At 37.2% G+C, this 20,291-nt stretch overlaps 1 protein-coding gene across 1 annotated transcript in view; it reads right to left on the bottom strand.

Annotated features, from left to right (window-relative positions):
- The window catches only part of CSMD1 (CUB and Sushi multiple domains 1), a gene marked incomplete at both ends in the record, with an annotated part of 1,098,128 nt that overhangs the window by 739,783 nt on the left and 338,054 nt on the right, over nt 1-20,291 (bottom strand). The window contains one exon of the mRNA XM_082276664.1: nt 13,712-13,824. Coding sequence (XP_082132790.1) covers nt 13,712-13,824 — 113 coding nt within the window. The remainder of the gene's footprint in view (nt 1-13,711; nt 13,825-20,291) is intronic.

Genomic DNA, 20,291 nt, shown 5'->3' with positions numbered 1-20,291 from the left:
AACCAGTTTTTCATCTCAAAACAGAACTGGGAGAGGGACCCTGACCCACTTTGTTTTAGAAAGTTTCATGACTTCTCTCCAGCCTCCAAAATGACAGTTTTCCAAAGAGTCAAAGAACTCAAATATGTAGAATACTGAAAAATTATCTAATAAGATAGCATTCTCGAACTATGTTTGAAGTAAGAGTGATTTCCATTGACGTGAACCATATATTTCTATTAAAGGTCCTTTCAGTTCAAATGCTGACTTTCTGTAAAGCAGTGTACATGGTCTAAATCTTAGATTAGAAGCAGACACAAATCCTGAGAAGAATACAGGCATGCAACCTGGGATCAAGAAAGCTAAGGAAGGCACTGCTGGACCTGAATTTGGCAAGGGCTGTGAACAATGTGAACAGCTTCTGTGGGTATGTTAGTCAGAAAAGGAAGACAAAAGAAATTGTACTCTCCCAATAAAGCACAGAATCACACAATTATTTAGGTTGGAAAAGACCTCTAAGATCACAGAATCCAGCCCTTAATTGATCCACATGTTGTCAGCTAGACCATGGTACTAAATACCATACCCAGTCATCTCCTGAACACCTTCAGGGTGACTCCACCACCTCCCTGGGCAGTCCATTCCAATATTTAATTACCCTTTCCATGATGAAATTCCTCCTGATGACATGGAGGAGGCTTAGCTACCTGATGACTTTTTTGTCTCTGTTTTCACTGGCAAGTGCTCTTCCCTCATCTTTCAAGTCCCTGAACCTCAATGCAATACTTTGACCTCTGCAAGATGTTTGATACAGTACTCTCAAACTTCCTTGCTTCTAAATTGGAAAGATGTGGGTTTGATGGATGGACTGGTCAATGGAGAAGATCCTGGGTGAATAGATGCATCCAAAGAATGGTGGTTGACAGCTCAATGTCCAAATACAGATGAATCACAAGAGGTGCCCCTCACGGGCCATATCAGGACCAATATTGCTCAATACTTTTATTAAGGACACACTGTGATTGAGAGCAGCCTCAGCAAGTGTGCAGCTGAGTGGTGCAGCTGAGTGGTGCAGTTGATACACTTGGGAGAGGGGTGTCATGTGGAAGGATGTTGTTAGGCTTGACAAATAGGCCCATGGAAACTTCCTGAAATCCAACAAGGCCAAGTGAAAAGTCCTACAACTGGGTCAGGGCACTCACTGATATCAGCGCGTGCTAAGGAATGAATGGATTAAGAACAGCCCTGTGAAGAAGGATCCAGGAATAGCGGTGAACAAGAAATTGGATGTGAGCAGGCAATGTGTACTTACAGGCCAGAAGGTCGATCGTATTCTGAGCTACAACAAAAGCGGTGTGACCAGAAGGGTGAGGTAGAGGATTTTTCCCTTCTACTCTGCTCTCGTAAGACCCCAACTGGAATGCAGCATTCAGGTCTGGAGGCCCCAATACAAGAACATCACAGACCTCTTTGAGCAGGTCCAGGGAGAGGTCACAAAACACCTTTCCTGTAAAGAAAGTCTGAGAGGTTTTGAGTTGTTCAGCATAGAGAAGATACCAGAGACATCCCACTGGGGCCTTTCAATACCTAAAGTTGTACGAAAGATGGAGGGAAACTCTTTAACAAGGTCTGAAGTGTTAGGGAGAGTGATGGGGTTTTAAAGGATTGAGTAGATTCAGATTAGATATAAGAACATCTTTTACAATGATTATGGTGAAACACTAGAACAGGGTGCTCAGGGAAGTTGCGAATGTCCCATCATTAGGGGCATTCAAGGTCAGGTTTGACAGGGCTTTGAGCAATCTGATGTAGTAAAAGATGTCCCTGCTCACTGCAGGGTGTTGGAACTAAATGATCTTTAAGGTTCCTTCCAACCCAAACTGTTCTATGATTAAAATGCTCAGCTTACAGACAGCTAAGGTAGTCCTTCAAATTGCATTGTAAGGTCAAAAAAGACAAACAGACACCTCTGCTTTGAGATTATTTCTCTAATGTTAACATAGGCTTCTAATATTAATTGGCTTTTGAAATATTTAATGATTATAATCTTTTATGAATACCTTGGTATCCAGCTATCACAAATTTAGGGAGCTAGTCAGGTTGATCTCTTAGGATTTTAGCTTTTATATTTTTCATATCCTATAATCCTTTAATGCATAATTCTAAAAACTCCATATAGCCCATTAGCTACTGTTCTCCCATTCTGGTCAGACTAAACAAATCCTCTCTAGGCCTGAAACTCAAGGACACCTTGCTGTCTTAGGCCCTGAGAAATTTAAACAACAGTGGGTTAGGGGGGAAAGAAACTTGGATTAATAACTTCATTACCTGAAACTGTAATTGGAGAATTAACTCCCAATATGCAAATGGATCAAACTTATAAAAGTATGAAAACTTGTGAGCTGGGCATCCATTTTGGGTGTAGCCCCTGGGGCTTGGACTGTCTGAAGTGTACCTGAAGACCCTTCAATAAATATACTCACTTTTATTTTCTTAATTTTGCCTAGCCTCTGTTTTTAGGTAGCCCCATCAAGGCATCAAGGCAAGGGTCACCCTAGCTGCCTGGTAGTACGGGGACCAGGCAAGGATTTCACACTCAACAGTTCTCTGAGAGTTCTAATGAGAACTTTAATTAAAACAGGCAAATTTGAAAACTAAAGCTGTATCAGGAAAGTAACTGTTTTATGCACACCATGTTTTATGACTGTGAAACCCTGTAATCCAGTACTGCCGTCCTCTGTAACGGACCACAAGATTTGTAAAGGGCTTGCAAGGCCTCAGGACCAATGCTTGCTACAGTCAGGTTCACCCTGTATGAAATTCTCAAACTTGCCTGCAGCTTTGCTTTACTTCATTTAGCTGTGATAGGAATTTTTCTAATTGACTGGCTGTCTAAGGCTAATTTGGTTTCCTCTTTTTTTTTTCCTTCCTTTTTTTTCTGATGGTACAACCAGAGCTTTAAATTAATAGCTGTAGCAAATAGTCTATGCAGAATGAAGTATTTTGCAACTGGCACAATGACATGTTGAGAAATACAAGCCTGCTTTGAGTCTTTGAGAAGCAGAGATAAAGGATGCAGTCCAGGGAAATACATGTATAGGAACAGTAAGAGATGAAACAAAGACTTGGTACTAGAGAGCCCACAACTCTAGTTGAACAACTCACCCATAGTCTACTACAGAAATGCAGACCCAGACAAAACTGGGTTTATGAGTAACAAAAAACCAAATAAGTAGTAGCTAACATGCATGGGACACTGTATTAAATAAGTATGGGTGATATGTGGAACTGCAGACCATGGAAGAAAGAGAAAACATATAAAATCCCTTTAAGTACGAATAACCTCAAGTGCATCCTAAAACTGGGGAACAAGAAAGCATCAACTAGTGGACCCAGATGAGCAGGGGAAGGATAAGCATAATACTAGGAAAAAGAGCAGAAACCAAGAATTTTTTGTGCAACTCTGACTGCATTCTTGTTCTTTTTGATTTTCTGTAAAAATTTCATCTGGACTAATATTGAGTAGACACTCAAGACCGATTACTCTAAAAATTCTGGGTTTACAGACATACACACGGAAAGAATGCTAACTCTTTCCCCATATGTAAGATTTTGCATAGTCAAAATTGTTGCTTTAACATTCTTGTGACTTCAGGTTTACAATTCACTGACACAATACAGATATGCCTTGTTGTTAAGCAAGTGTAAGAAAGGCACAGATCTAATACAGTCAAGGATACTGTGTGACCTTCCATGCCTCCTATGGCCCTTTTCAAGTCAATCCTATAAGCCAGCTTCAAAGAACCTTAAGGCAAAATTTCTCGAAAATATTCCATGCATAAATAATTCTGTAAATATTTTAGGAAGTCTTCCACTATATACAAGATAAAAGATTTCGAAGTGTTAAAGGGTACAAATACAAAATACAGAGTTAAGAAGTACTCTAAATGGTTTTGCAGACTCATTCATAGCAACACATATACCTAAAGAAGTTAATGGGGTTACTTGGGTGAAGGACCGGTATTTACATATGCAATACACAAAGTAGTCCAATAGATAGTACAAAAACATAGAGATGAGGATCACATAATAGATTTGAACAAATCTCAAAAATTTCAGTTAAAATGCAGTGTCTACATTGTGTGTACTATAAGCAACCTGCTCCCTTTCTTCACAATTAACAAGCTGGTGACATACCAGCTATTTTCTTCATTACTAAGCATGATCAGCACCTTGGTAAAAATTTAGACATGCTTGTTTTGATGAGTATATTTTATTGCAAACTTCCATCTATCTGCCTTATTAACCCAACTGCAAAAGAAAAACATGAAAATTTATGCAAATGAAACCTTCAATATATGGGAAGGATATGAAAAACAAAGTAATTCAAAGTGCAATTATTAATGGTTTAGTTATACAAGAGAAGATGAAAAGCAAGGTATGTGACTGTATTTATATGCTAACTATCCATCTAACACAGCAAATTATACAACCTTTAATTAATCAGGATAACAGCTGCTGGCTACAGTAACAAAGCAAATCCAAATTCCTATTTTCTATCCCAATAACCCACAGGGGTTTATTCCAGAAATACTGATTCAACTCTGCATCACACTACACCTTTTTCCAGTTTAAAAGAATAAAAATCTGCAAACAATGATCCCAGATGAGATAAGGATTTTTTCATTTTCTTTTATTTTTGCAACAAAAGACATAAAATCCCTAAGTCATATTTGCCATTGCAAGCAGATTCATAATAAATACAAAGTAGTTATCAACAGTAACTCTTACTAAGATGCAGAGACGTTTTTATAAAGGCAGCTACAGTTTCCATAATAAAAAGTGATACTACTTGAAGTTAAGGAAAATAGATAACAAAAAAAAATACATAAACAAAAGAAAGACTACAACAAACCAGAACTGGTATGGCTGGAAATGCATTTTTATTATCCAAGAGTTGAAAAGCCCATTACAACTTTCCCTACTTTGTGCCATCCAAAGGAAAAAACAACTTGCTTTACAAATCAGACCACAAATGAAGCAAGTCATAGTCAGATTCATTAAAATCTAGGTAAGTGGCAGTTGTATTCCATCTGGGACCATCTGAAGACAAGCTGACCCTACTGAGTATATCCAGTAACTAGAAAAGAAATTAGGATTTAACTTTTCAACCAAATAGAAGCCTGGGGATAAATGCATCAAAAATCTCCTGTGAGTAGTTTGGCAACATGCACAAGACGCTGGCACTGTTTTAATTTCCACATTGGTAAAGAGGAAGAGACTAAGCCCAGAGCTGAAAGTTGAAGTAAAATGGAGTTTTGAACAGAAAACAGGTTCCTTCTTTAACTCCTGGAATCCTGATATTTAGCATCAGTTGCTGTTTACCATAAATATGGAGTGAATAGGGAAGGACACAGGCTGCTTAGCTAAAATTCTATCTCCAGCAAATCTGCAGGGCTATGAACAAAAGAAGTTATTCCACCAAATCCCATTTGGCTGTAAAATGGAACAAACAAAAATGCCAACTCTCTTGAGTCATATTGCATGACTTGATTCAGAAAAGCACTTGGATAAGAGATGAATTCCATAAATTCCTTATATGGATGAATTAAAAAAACCCAAAAAATTCCAACACAATTTTAGAATTATGGAAGTTTTGACCTTGTTTGTTTATCAAACTATTGCAGCTGCAAGAGAATATATTGTAACTTCAAAAATTAAAGTCCAGATAGAACTAGAGCATTTTGAACAGGACAGGCAAAGTTAGTCTCTTTCTATTCAGTAGGAGTGGGGTTTGCTTATTTTGGAGTTTTTTTTGTTTGTTTAGGGTTTCTTTTTAAGCTACCTACAACACTGATCTACAGGATTTTTAGATCATGCTGCACATTTGTACTGGTTCCAGCTAAGAGAGAATTAAATTTTTTCATGGTAGCTTGTGTGGGGTTTTGGATTTGTGATGAAAACAGTCTTGATAATGCAGGGATATTTCACAAAATTGCTGAGCAGAGCTTACACAGTGTCAAGGCCTCTTCTGTCCTGTCAACGACTGGGCTGGAAGTGCACAAGATGTTGGGAGGGAACACAGCTGGGACAGCTGACCCCATCTGACCAAAGGCATCATGCTCAGCAACCAAGTGGGCAGGGGTGGAGTCTGGCTAGGGCTGCCATTGCCCAGGGATGTTGGGAGTGATGGCATCTGTCCTCCCCAGTAACCACAGATGTGATAGAGCTCTGCTTTTGTGGAGATGTCTGAACACCTGCCTGCTGATAGGAAGCAGTGAATGAAATCTTTACTTTGCTTTGCTTGCACATGCAGCTTTTGCTTTAACTATTAAACTGTTTTTACCTCAACCCACCAATTTTCTCATTTTACCCTTCCAGTTCTCTCCCCCATTCACTGTGGGGCTGGTGAGCAAGTGGCTGTGTGGTGCTCAGCTGCCCACCAGGATTAAATCACAACAATAATCTTAATGCTCATTCATATAAGGCAATGACTGCACTTAGATAATTGTGATATTTCAAAAAACCTTTTCGTGTTTTTCACAAGTTAATATTAGTCATACAAACACATATCAGCGATGACAGACAAGAAAGAACATGAAACTGGATATTAATATCAGCACAGCTGGGATGATGATTTCTCAGGATGTAGCAGGGACATGAAACCACTGTAGCAAGTTATTTAGGCTACACAGAAACAATCCTGTTACAGCACTGACTTTCCACTTCTGTTTTCCATGCTAGAATGTGCTGTTCTGGTTTAGGACTGGCACCTCATAGTAGCAGAGGACCAACTCCTTAATCTTTCCCTCTAGCAAGCCCACTTCAACCAATACATTTTCCTTTTGGGTTTGTGATCTCAAATAGTAGCAGAAGTATGAATTTTGTGGAGGGAGGTTACAAGTCTACTAAACCGTAACAAGGTATGAACCACCAACAGTGTGTTTGTTAGTGATTCATGCACCAAGAACAAAGATCACTGTTGCTCTTACATGGATCAGTAAGTCACCAGAAGGCACAAAATAATCCCTTCCAGAATCAGAGGCAGTCAAAAAGACAGTTCCAAGAACTTCTCTTAAAACATGTAATTCCTTTTGAAAGGGCTACTAGCCACATGAAGGATGTCTTTTCCTCATTAAGGATCGAGCTGGAAAGATTGAGCCTAGGTGAAATATGGAAAGCAGAACACAACTGGCATGGCTTATAAATTGACTAACATAATTGTCATAGCATACCATAAAAGTTATTCTTCCTTTAGATACAAAATTCAGGGCTTAATAATGAGACCTACAATATTTAATTTAATTTTTTGGCCAATTCAAGGAGGGTGTATTCCATTACAATTTTCAGTACAGTGCCTTTTTTTTCTAGGAAAGAATTTCCTAGAACTTCAAATTGGGAAATTTCTGCCCTTGAACATTTTAAGGAAATAGCATTCCATCCTGGTCCTTTGAATATTGCTGAAATGCCACATTAAGTGAAAGGAATTTCATTTCTTTAACTGATGAAGATTCATTCATACACTTCAAAACGCAAGCAGACTGTTTTACCTATCTCTCCTCACAAACACAGCATTTCATTTTTCAGAAGTTTTCTGAACACACGTAGGATTAAAAATAATTTTCTTAGCTGATATTGTTAAAACTCTTTTGATATCTAAATCATTGATATTCTAGATTAGGTAGCAGAGGTCTTATAGAACAGGCTCACAGCCCTGCTAGACCTCTTCTGCACTGAGATTTTCCTGCTACTAACTATGGCATGGTGTGATACCTGAAATATCAGGAGTTTTTTTAACTGCATTATGATTTCTTTCCTGTATGTCATCATTAACAGCCATTAATATGATACCATTCCAGAAACATGTTAATTTAATGAAAATTTGCTAAAGAAAGAAAAAAAACCCTTTTCCTTTTCAAGGACTGTAATTGACGAAGGAAGTTTTTTACCCAAATTCATTCTCAGAAAACAATCACTGCCATTCCAAAGAGGTACAGCTACAAATTCAAGCCTCAAAAAATAAGTCCTATTTCAGTCTCTGCTTTCACTATTTAAAGTTTTTGGTTTACTTCACCATGTGCATACACAAACACATATTGATAAAAGGTTCAACAAAAATCTCAGATTGAAGAGACTACCAAAATACGATTTAACTAAAAATAGAAAAAGAAATATATCAGCCTATTAAAAGGTCTTACAGCAAATTACACTAACAGACAAAGCTGTCAATACTACATTTACAACAACAGCAGCTTTTACTACAGCATTAAGATTAGTTAAGTTTTCTTACTAAAGAAAAGCTAAGAAAAAGACAGTTTGTGCCTTTAACATTTAAAAAGATTAAATTAATAGAATTTACACTGCTTCTTTCTCCAAAAACCACAGCAGAAGAGAAAATACTTACAGGTTTGGGAGTGACAAACCGAATCCTTCCCAAAACCCATGCAAGAGAATATAGAACAAGCTGCATAACTCTTGATTTCATCGTTAGATATTTGTTATAATCTTTTGGAGCTTTTCTGAGCTGGATTTACTAATCCACTTATGTTCACAAGTCATTCACAGTTTCACATCACTGAAACAATCAAAATTGTTCCAATTATTGAATCTGCTAATGGAAGGGCTCCCTGCCCATGGTGGTGATGGGGTTTTGAGCTAAATGATTTTTACAGTTTCTTCCAATCTTCTATGATTCTATGAAAATTAAATATTGTCTAATAGATAAAAGAGCACCCATGACTAAACCACAGAGATTAACTGGCGATGGTTGAAGATTCAGGAGACTCATCTCACACTGAATAGTAGGGGATCATTATGCATACAAGTTGCTTAAAGTTGGTATTTTCTTGCCAATTTAGCTTCCTACTTGAAATATTTGCCTCAGATTATTCATTGAATTATTCATTCATTCCCAGAGAGTAACTAGTCTCATCATTGTACCAAGGTTTGTTGGGAGAACTACATAGCCATTAACTAGACTCATGGACAAAAAGTAGGAAGTAGTTCAAGCACTGACTAAATGACAAGCAAATTTTTACTCTTTTAACCGAGTGCAGAAAAGTACTTTGGTACTTCAGGGAGGGAAACAAGCAAAACCCAACAAACATTAGATTGCGTCTAGACATCCATTATCTTCACTGGGGTACATGTTGACTAGAAAAATCACAGTGTTGGGAAAATTACCTTGGCAAACTCACAGAATCATACCACGTTGGTTGGGGAAATTTTTCAAGTCTTTTGTTTATATAGCCAAAAGCATTGAACCATAAAAAAAACCAACCAAACACAAAAACAACAACAAAGCCCAAACCAAACTAAAAAGAAATCAAAACCAAGACAAAAACAACAAAACAAAACAATCGCCCACCATGTAACAGATACTCAGGAAGAACAAGAGCAGCAAGAGGTGAAAAAAAAAAGAAAATTTCTTCAAAGACTATATACCATGCAAGTGCATCACTACTTTCTGCTGTTGATGTTAAAAAGGATTTAAAAAGAAGCTTTGGGAAGATGCATAAGGGAGGATGAGGTAACTGACAGTATAAATGTTAATGCTGGGTGTGAGCAGAAAGCTTTGAGAAATCAAAGAAAAAAAGAAAAAAGGAAATATGGCCTGAGGGCAAGTAGAATAGAGGGAGATTCAGGAGCTCTTTTTCTGGTGAGGAACAGCTGCTGCTGTAGAACAGAGGTCAAGGAAAGGTACAAACAAACACCAAGTCCAGTACATCTGGCTTGTTGTTTAAACACTGTCCACCAATTCTACACCACAAAGAAACGACAAAAACAACCACATACACCCACACACAAAAAAAACCCAAAACAAAAACAAACAAAAACAAAGAAAACCACAAAAAAAACCCAACCAAAAAACATGAAAATGAACCAAGGATTGTTAACCTTAGAGGGCATCTAAATGTTTAGCAGCAGACACTAGTGTATCCAAATATAAGTTAAACCCCATGATGTTTCATTTTATGCTGATGACTAGAAATACACTATGACATTAGTTTTGTACTTTCACCAGCTCTTTTCCACTTGACAGCTGGATTCCCTGAATGGCAGGCCATGATACTTTGATAGAAGAAAGACCATGCATTACTCAAATTATACATATGCATAGCAGTTCAGATACTGCTGTCATAGTTTTCTGTATGAGAGGAATACTTCTGACTTTTCAAAGAAAATTACTACAATGATTTAGCAACGCTGATTTTTTAATTCTGTATGTAGCCTTTTTAAAAAATGGCTTGTTAACTTCATTCTAGAAATGTAGGAATCAAACTGATTTTAACAGGGAATTAAGCAAAATTCCACAAGTACAAGTACTTTGTTTTCTCCTTCTGCAGTCCCTGCAAAGCCAAAACATATTTCCTATGGTGTAAACCACTGTAATTATAAAAAACAGCCACACATTACAGAAAGAGGAGCTATCCCTCAATTCTCCAATTCCATTGCTAAAACCTTATGTTTGTATATGAAACAATGATTGTAATGGTCAATAAATCATTTAGCGTATTAAGCTGACAGATACTATTAACTGAACTTACTACTTCTGAAGTTCATGGTTATTTTCACTGATATAATCATGTTTGAAACTTACACAGATAATTTTCAGAAAATAAGAATAGTTCAAGTTTTCATCAGTACCAGAATTTAGAGTGCTGATATGATCACTGAGAAAAATTAAAGTATTATTAGTTAAAAATATTAGAGAATCTCAGAAACTCACATATAAATCTGGTGAAGTAATGATACAGTAAACAAACCTACATTTCAGCCTAAGAGCTCAGTAACTGCCCAACTACATCAGTGTCTTGTTAAAACTCTCTAGTCTACTGCCACAAAGATCTGATTTCGTTATGTAACTAAATTTATTTAGTTAGTTCTATTATTTAGTTAGTAATGTTAATATTCACATGGTATATGGGTGACAGCAGGCTAAGTCACATAAGTACTACCAATCTTCAAGGGCTTACAGTGCCATAATGTGGTTAAACTAGCTTGATTCATAACTTATTTCTCTATTTTAAAAACACAAAGGATCCAGTTATGTCATTGTTGCATAGTAACTGAGGTCATAAATGAAGAATATACCAAGTAAAAGGCACAGGTCAGAATCTTAGTCAAGGGGAAGGGATGTAATGTTCTCTCTCTGCTAGGGATACCCAGTGTGGGTGCAACGTCAGAGGCCATTCAATCACCACTGAAGTGGTTCACTTACCTTCTTTCCTGGTTTAGTGCCCCACTGAGTTTTTCAAACTCTGCTTTCCTAGCCCATAATACCCCAAACTCTCAGCTGGCAGCAGCATTCAGTAGCACTTCAATGCTTCCCTTGCTTCCAAGTGAATGGTAATTCACTTACTCAAGAGAAGAATGAAAGAGCTGGCCAAAACCAGGGATAGGCATATAGTTTAGGAAGGCAAGTAGCCAGGGATGGGTAGCTGGCAGAGTGATTATAAAGACTTCTACTGGCTGATAATATCTGGTATGTATTCCCCTGTCCTAGAGGAACTGAACATCTGTCTTAAAATCACATATGACACAGGAGACAGAAGCAGTCACTATTAAAAACAGGTAGTTTAGGGAAGTTCTTAAATTATGGGCAAGTCAGCTGGCCATTGCAGCAGAAATCATTCCAAGCCTTCACAAAAAAACACCTAAACCCTCACTGCTACAACTCCTTCCAGAACCATCAGTACCCACTGCCTGTCTGTACACTGAAATGCTGTCACTTGAGTGACATTTACCACTTTGGTTTCCAGAGTTAGACGTCATATTTTGAAGTCAATTTAAAGTTCATTGACAACACCAGGTTTACAGCCCTAAATCTGAAAGGGGGCAGTGTTGTTTAACCAGAAAGTGGTGTTCTCTGTTGCTGTTAATTACAACTCTTCCTGCTGGGGTTTTTACAAGAAAGTAGGCCAGCAGGAAGTGTCATTATATTACAGCCTGTGGCTCCATGCATGTGTTTCTAAGTTGACAGTCAAGAGATGTCCTTTAGCCTTTTTCACTGTCCTTTTCAATATGAAAAACAAACTGCTCAGGTTACATAAAAGGATTAATTATGCTACTCCATGAATCTCATAGAAGAGAACAGTGCAGGTACATGGAATGCAGCTTCCTATTGAGGCAACAAAAACAGTTCCTGGTGTGTTCATGATTTCTGATGATCTTTCTCAATTTACCTAGTAAAGCTTATAAAGACTATTGCAATGAAACTTTCTTAGTCTTTTCTCACGGCACTCATATCAGTTAAAAAATAAAAGACTGATTAGCTGATTTACCAGGTGATAAAGCTTTGGGGCACAAAGGAAGGGAGGAATAGCTACTAAGGAAAGACATTCTGTGAGCTGCCCACCCAAACAGAAAAAGCTCAAAAAAAAAAAAATTTGAGCTACTCATGATACCTCCTATGCTGCTGTCTTTCACACCTATGTAATCCCCTCAATATGCATATTAAATTCAATAAGATGCTTTAAAAAACACTATCATTTCAAAACATTAATGAGATATGAAAGAAAGATACCTATCAATATGGAGTAGACTTCAGCACTGTCAAGAAAGGGAGGTAAAGTTTCAAGAGTTCTAGGATAAACATGATCAAAACTCACAAAGCATCTGAAGGTACACCTGCAGTCTCTAAGGTACTGTGACTTTCTCTAAAGTGGTGACCAATGTAATGGATTTACACACTTGCAAATTCTATTCCTAGTAAAGAGCTACCATCAAACCATACCACTTTCTAGATTCAGTTCCACATCAGCTGCATCAATAGAAACATTTCAGGCACTTAACTGATTGTAGGCAAAATTTTCAGAATAAACACTATCAACCAAAGATTAGATCTATGAAAACACTGAAAAAAATCACTTGGAGTTTGAGAAGTAATCGGAAAATTACTGCAACTACAACTTTAAGTATTAGAAACCCTGCCTTTCCATTAATTAAAAAAAGCAGTAAAAAAATCAAACACACACAATACCCCAAAACAACCAAAGCAACACCACACACTCAGTTTGAAAACAATCCTGAATTACACTCAAAACAACCTCATTATCCAATAAGCAACTTAATATCACTGTATCTGTTAACTTTCCCCAACAATGGCTGCAGTTCTTGTAAAACCATTTCTTTAATACTTTGAGCTATACAAAAGATATCATTCCCGTCTTATGAACATAATTCTTGGTAGACAAAATAAATGCTTGGCCTTATTTCTAACAAGAACTGCAGGCTAACATCTTCCACAGAGTAAGTGTCAACTGTTTTCTGTTTTTAATTTTATTTATACATATATTTCTGTTGTTGTCTTCTTAATATCCCACAAGGACAAGATTAGTTATTCATTTTGAAGACCAGTTAGGATCCATATCTCCTCTCATTTTTATCATTACACCCCTTAAGTTAGACACTGCCTAAAGATGCCTCCAAAAAAATAATTTAGGAAATAATAAGAAAACCATTTAAATGAATCCATCTCTGAATCCAGCTTTGGAGGCCTGACAAATTTTGTTGAAAACTCTGGCAGCAATTGCAGTATCAGTTTAAATTAAATTTAAAATTCAAAACTGTGGTCATGATAAAATAACATTTTAAGTATGTTACAAAATAAACCCCACAGTTAATGCAATAGCAGCTGATTACTCAAATCTCAAACAGAATTGAAACATCACATTTCAACATGAAAAACATGTATCGAGTATAGTGAACACAAGGTAAGAAGAGTTCTTACCTTCATAGATAGCTTTGAAGCCTTGGGCACTGACAGCAAAATCTGTGGTGAAACAGAGGGTGAGGATAGATCCCGTGCTCACAATAGATGATGGAAGCTGAAATCCAGATAACCTGTGCAATAAAAAGGCACAAGTTACTAAAACTTTTTATTATAAAGGCCATCAGTAGATGTGATGAGAATTATGATAAACATGATGTTTTTACTTCCAAACTGCAAACACATTATGGGCTTTACCCTGATGCATCTCCAAACATTCACTGCAAAATTTCAAATATATCCTTGAGCTTTAAAACTCTCCTATGTTAACAGATCTATGCACTCTCCAGAAAAAAGTGAAAGAAAGACCTGTTTGTATCTACTAAAGACTTTTTTTGTTAGGACTCATTTTAAGATGAAGACAGGTAAATTTAGGACACCCAGAAGTAGATATTCAGGCCTTGACTCACTCAGAGATACTTCATACAATTTTACATAGCTTAGACTATCCTGTCCATCCTCCAGGTGCTGCTTCAGAAAAAACATGGATGTCATATGTTCAGTGTGATAAACATTAATTGACTGGAAAACAAACAAAACCACCACACTTCCATTTAAGAACTTCAGAAAAAATTAACTAACATTTCCCCTCTTATTAGTAGTCTTGTCTTTACGTACAAAATAGAATTTTGGATAAGGTATAATTACATTGCAATATTCATTATAAGACAATTTCCCAAAATCTGGAAATCTGGATTTTTTTTGAGGGTAAAATAGATTGAGGAAAAATGTTTAGATCCTTTACTGAAAATCACTAAACACAATTTTTTAGACCTGGCTGATACTAGTGAGATTTTTTTTAATGATTATTTTCTCATAAGTAAGAGGAAAGACACCATTATTGTCCCACAAAAACAAAACTATACTGGTAGCTTAGTTAATCACTAGTTAATTTCTGTATTGTACAATAGAAGTATGTGATTGAGTATGTATAGGATAACCCTGCCAGAAAATCAGTTTGTTCAAATTTCACCCTGAAAGAGCTTCTTAGAAATTGAAATAGATAATTTAAAAAACTCAAACAAATAAACACAAATAGCCAAGCAAAAAAGCCTCTTTTTTAGATCTAGGTGGTTAGGACAATCCATGTCTTTAAAAAAGAAACAAAAAACCACCTTGCCCATGAAATTTATGGTACAATTAAGTTATAGTTCATTAATTGGCATCCAGAACTACAGAAGAGAAATAACTGTAAACAACATACTGGTAGAGCAGTGCCACTGAACTAGATGTTCTTTGAAAAATCAGGTTTATTAAAGACAACTTTCATATATAAAAAACACATAAGAGGAACTCCATGCTTCAATTACACCAGTCAGGTGGTTTCCCATCTCTTTCCAATTTTGAGCTTTGGAAAACAAATAGAAGAGTCAGAGATCAAAGTAAGAAGAGCTTTAAATACAGATGAAGGCATACAGTCAAGGCAACAAAATCAGCAAAAATCTTACTGCAATTTCTTCCTTTCATTTTAAACAACATTGTCTCCCATGTGGTAATTAGCTGTTTGCTCTAATCTTTTTACCTTCTGTGTGCTTGTCAACCTAATAATCCTTTTCCACCTCATTTACTCCAATTCCAGAAATAACCAGGCTGATTTTCCCCTCGGTCTTCAAACTGCAGAACTACCATAAGGCTTGCCACATCTTATGTTCATGCTTTTATATGTTCTCTCACCTTCACTAGACGTTGCAGTTTTTAGGGAAATGTGCCTCTTGTTCTATTTAATAAATTAGAGTGGTTATCTCGTTTGCCCTACATCTGGAGTGTACTCTCTGACAGCTCATTATTAATTTAGGGTGCGTATTTTCTGATCTTACTTATATGTCTCTCTCTTCTTTGAGAAGTGATTCAAAGAGTTCTTGTTTTAAGGGCGGTTTTTTTGGATAGCACTACAGTATTTCCTGGATCTAACATTTCTTGCTAAACTACAGGAAACTAGCATGCATTGTAGGGGAAGAAAGGAAAATCAGCTTGAGTCAGAAGCAGCTAGCCTCAACATTCCACACTACATGGGAGAACTAAAAAAAGACCCCACAATAAAAACACCAAAAAAAGTTATATCAGTGCAGAACTACAAAGCTTTTGCTACCTCATTCCTGTTTTCTCTACTTGGTCTGGATTTGGTTCATATAAATGAACTTACCTGAACCGTGAGTGGACATCCTGAGTTCTTGGTATGATTTCTATACCAACCTGCTTTGATTCTATTATAGTAAGTGTTACTCCTACAATATGGATTCTTAGGTGCCAAATAAAATTTTTTCTATAGCATCCTTGAAATACTAGAAGACCATTCTTTAGGCTGGCATTGCAATTTGCATTAAAGGAAGACATTCTTTTATACCCTAAGTCAGTGCACTTAAAGGTTTTGAAGACTTATAGGTGTGAGACACTAGAATGTTAATGGGTAATGACTTAAAACATTCTTGCCATTTGTGGAGGCAGCAGGGTGCTTTGCCGGGCCAGGTTTGCACACCAACCCACCCACCCACCCATCCAAGGGGGACAAGGAGAGATTTATGTGTGTTGGGTTTTGAGCCAGGTAAGGGAGAAGGCAGGTAAGAAGCAGACCCTGCAGAGGCAGCACAGAGCTCTTTACCATGAATGTCCTCCTGTTTCACAAGTGGCTCAGTTGTAAAACTGTCCCCCACCTGCCTTATCTGAGGAAGGTGTTGGACATTTACATTCACAGGGGACATTCATATGTAAGCCTGACGGTATTCACCCTTTCTGATGGGGCATACCAGGCTCAACCATGCTGACATGAGAGGCAATGTCTTGGAAGGTGTCATAAACCAATGACTCCAGAAGCACACCCGGACTCATTTCTGGGGGCTTCCACCAGAGCACTGCGCAAGATGCAGTGTAAAATGCAACAGTGTAAAATGCCCATCCCCAGGGGTGGTACCTGGGCCTTGCACCTAAAGCTGAAGTTAAATGAACCCACTGAGATCCTGCTTCATGGTCTTCCCCAGCCTGCAACTGGCCAAGATGGCCACTGAGACTTTGACCAAGAGACGCACAATCAAGTCTCATTGCTGGATCCATGGGCAGTGGTATCTTTCTACTCTTATCCTCTCCTCTCTTTCTTTTCTGTATACATTTTCTCAAGTGTTCATTTTATGCTTTTACATTGCTATATTACTAAAGATAAAAATAATGAAAAGGGCTACACATCTGTTTTCCATTGCAATTGTTCTAAAATAAACCCTACATGTATAGACACCAATCAATCAGTTTTGCTTAACTCTAACTCCCCCCAAGGTTTCCATTAATAAGAAACTGTGTTACACTCGTCTTCAGGGGTGGGTTGTTACTATAGGAGAAGGCAAATATGTGGAGAAACTTCAAGTATATCAGCTTGAAATGTTTTATCAAGGTCTTTATACTACACTAATCCAAAAAAAGTTTACAGAAAAGTCTTTAATAGAAAAATTCATCGGACTACCCAGGTGCCTCTATGGTAGCCTTTTTGCCTGAAATATTTCTGAAAGCATCTTTTCATAGTATTCTACTAAATTCAGCAAGACCAAATGCCACTAAATTGAGTGCAAACAAAACCTAGGCAGCAGATGAAAATCTAGTGTGCTATTCTTCAGACATTTCCAGAATTCCACTCTTAACCCACTAAGCCATTTTCCACACACCACACACCCCTGCACTAACATTTTGCTTGGTGGTTCTAGGTCATGAATCATAATGTATCTTGCACATTCACTTCATCATACAGAAAAATCACACACCTTCACACACTGTTTTATCATGGAAATGTAGTTTGGCAATTAACATGTAGGCTTTTACAGCAACCAGAAAGGGAACTGTTTAGACAAGTGTGTGTGCTAAGGAAGCAGAATCATTTCAAGTTCCTGTGCTAATAAAATTGTCATTTGATAAACTTGCATTACTTCATACTGAGCATATGGCAATACTTTAAGCTTAAAATATTGCTACCTTCTTAACTTTCAGCAGCATTAATCAGCACAAAATGCACACACTAAAATACTCTGAAACCACAGATGGTATATATTTGGCTTGTCTGTACAAAAGAAACAGAACTTATAATAGAAAACACAGCGGTGCACCACTACTGAGTTCAGACTCTGTTTGGAGAAGAAGGAGGCGGGGGAACCAAAAGCAAACGGTGGGGGGAAACAACTACATATTTCATTCTCCATTGTAATTTCACAGATCAGCCATTTCTAGTGATAATATCTATAAATATAAGGGTTTTTTTCCAGTAGCATAGCAATAGGTCCAGTTGGCTCCACTGAGCAGAACTCCTCTGCTCTCTACTTGTGAAGGCACATTCTTGGACTTCCTGGTACTAAACCACGTGACAAGGCTTTTGGGGGGTTGGAAAGATGGTTAGGCATCTGTAGAAAATGATGCATGAGAAGACAGAATAGATTTCTTAAGTCCTTAAAACATGACAGGTTATTTTAAAGGGTCAAGCTTACTGACATCTTCAGTTACCTGTTGGAGTGATATAGAAAAAGACAGGTCTTTTCCAAAAGTGCTGGGAAGATGGCAAGCAATGGGTAAGGTGCAACATGAAAAACACGGCTTTGTATTAGAAAAAACACACCACCACAATAGTGGTGATATATTTAAACTGGTGCCCAGAGAAGACCTGGTATCTCCATCCCTGGTGATGCTGGATACTCAGTAATGCCCTGAACAGCATGATTGACTTAACCCAATGTCAGTAGGTGGCAAAAACAAATAACCACAGTCCCTCCTAACCCAAATTATTCAATGACTCCATGGCCAATATGGAAGGCACAGTCCCTATCACAAGCAGCGGCCATAAGAAAAGACAAGAACACTCAGCAGTTTCCAAGTACAGAAGTACAATTGGATCAGTCTAAAAATTTTTAGGTTCTTTGCATAAGTTTACTAGGGATTGTACCTTTGCTGAGTGTAGGCATAGTTATGAATTTTTACCAAGTCCCAGCTGTCCACACAGAAATGGGTAAGCCTTCAAGCATGGTTCAAGATGAACTTATCTTTGCAGGTGTTTTAAAGACAACCTTGACACAAAAAGGCTTTGTTCCTCTCCCCTCCAATGAGGACAACTACATTCTTGTTCCCAGAGTCACTAGATTTTTAACAAACATTTTGCACCACATTCAGAGTCAAAACGGTCAAATGAAGCAAATGAAGCTTTCCAAAGTGGGTCTATCAGAAACAGCTTTCCAGCAAAAAGCATCATATGATCAGACTGCTTTAACAAGAGTATGTGCTGGTTTCACAATCACCAAAAACCAATGAGCAGTTGCAAAGGTAAAATAGAAACATTTTCACCATTATATTAGCTTGTTTATTTATTCCTACAGCTGCTTGTACTCCACTGATGTATTCAGGTTACCACATGGGACAATATTTTTTCAAGGTTTAATGAATTTTCTTCAGAAATTTAAGAGCCAAAAAAAATCTGTAGAAAAAAGGAGGACCCTGCATCAATGAGGACTGTTTATTTTTTTCAACTCTATGAAGTAGATTAATGATTAGTAATAATGAATTATTGCTAGTAGTAGAATCAGATCTGTTAAAAATTTTTGGAATTGTGTCTGATATATACACTAGCACTCTCAGAAGAGGTAACTAGAATTTACTTGGCTAACAGAAAACATTCTTGCCTGAAATTAGCTATCAGATGCCTCTTGCAAAAGCTGTTGGCCAAACAGATCGATGTTATTAATAATGAAGTAAATTAAGTTTCAATGAATTGTCCTACAAGCTAGTCTGGGCAAGGAGTAAATTACAAGGAGTAAATTACAAAATCAGATTTATTTTTTTCCCCACTCACTCAAAATCCATACAAGGAAAACTCCTAATATTTCTGCCATTTTACCTAAAGTGATAGAGGTCATTAACTGCTGTATGAAACACCAAAAAGCCATCTGCTATCAGGGTCCTATTTTCTCAGCTTTTACATACAGTTCTTAAAATTGTCATTTAATATACAGAAAATCCATACGTTCATTCTTTATTAAATTCACGTTACCACATGAAAACACAAAGTTATTTGCAGGTACTATGTAAAAGATTGTGCTGATCAGTTTCACATCAGAAAACAAGGCAAGCCAAGAGGACTAAAGCTTTAAGCCATCTATTGTAGTTCTCCATAAAAAACTCACTACATCACAGAAAACAAATATTAAGTACAAAACAAGAAAAATGTTCAAGAGGTAGTATCTCATTTTTGGCTGAACTGGAAGCTATCCTAGAACCATACTATCAATGAAAATTAAGCAAATTCCTTCCATATTTCAGGCATCTGATATCACCAATACTGAATAATTTCTATAGGGTATTAGGCATGTGAAGAAAAAGCAATTCAAGGCAGACCGTATGGATTCCTGGAATTTATTTCTGATTTTATTAGTTTATATAATATTGCCTTGGTGATGGGTTGGCCTTGGACATCTACCAGACCACCACCCAGTCTCACTAACTTTTATCAACAGGATGGGAGGAGAAAATAAGACAGAAATGTTCCCAGGTCAGGATACAAACAAGAAGATCAATTACTAATTAG

This window comes from Coloeus monedula (genome assembly GCF_965178545.1).
Source record: "Coloeus monedula genome assembly, chromosome: 2".
Lineage (NCBI taxonomy): Eukaryota > Metazoa > Chordata > Aves > Passeriformes > Corvidae > Coloeus > Coloeus monedula.
This window is presented reverse-complemented; position numbering and strand designations above follow the sequence as displayed.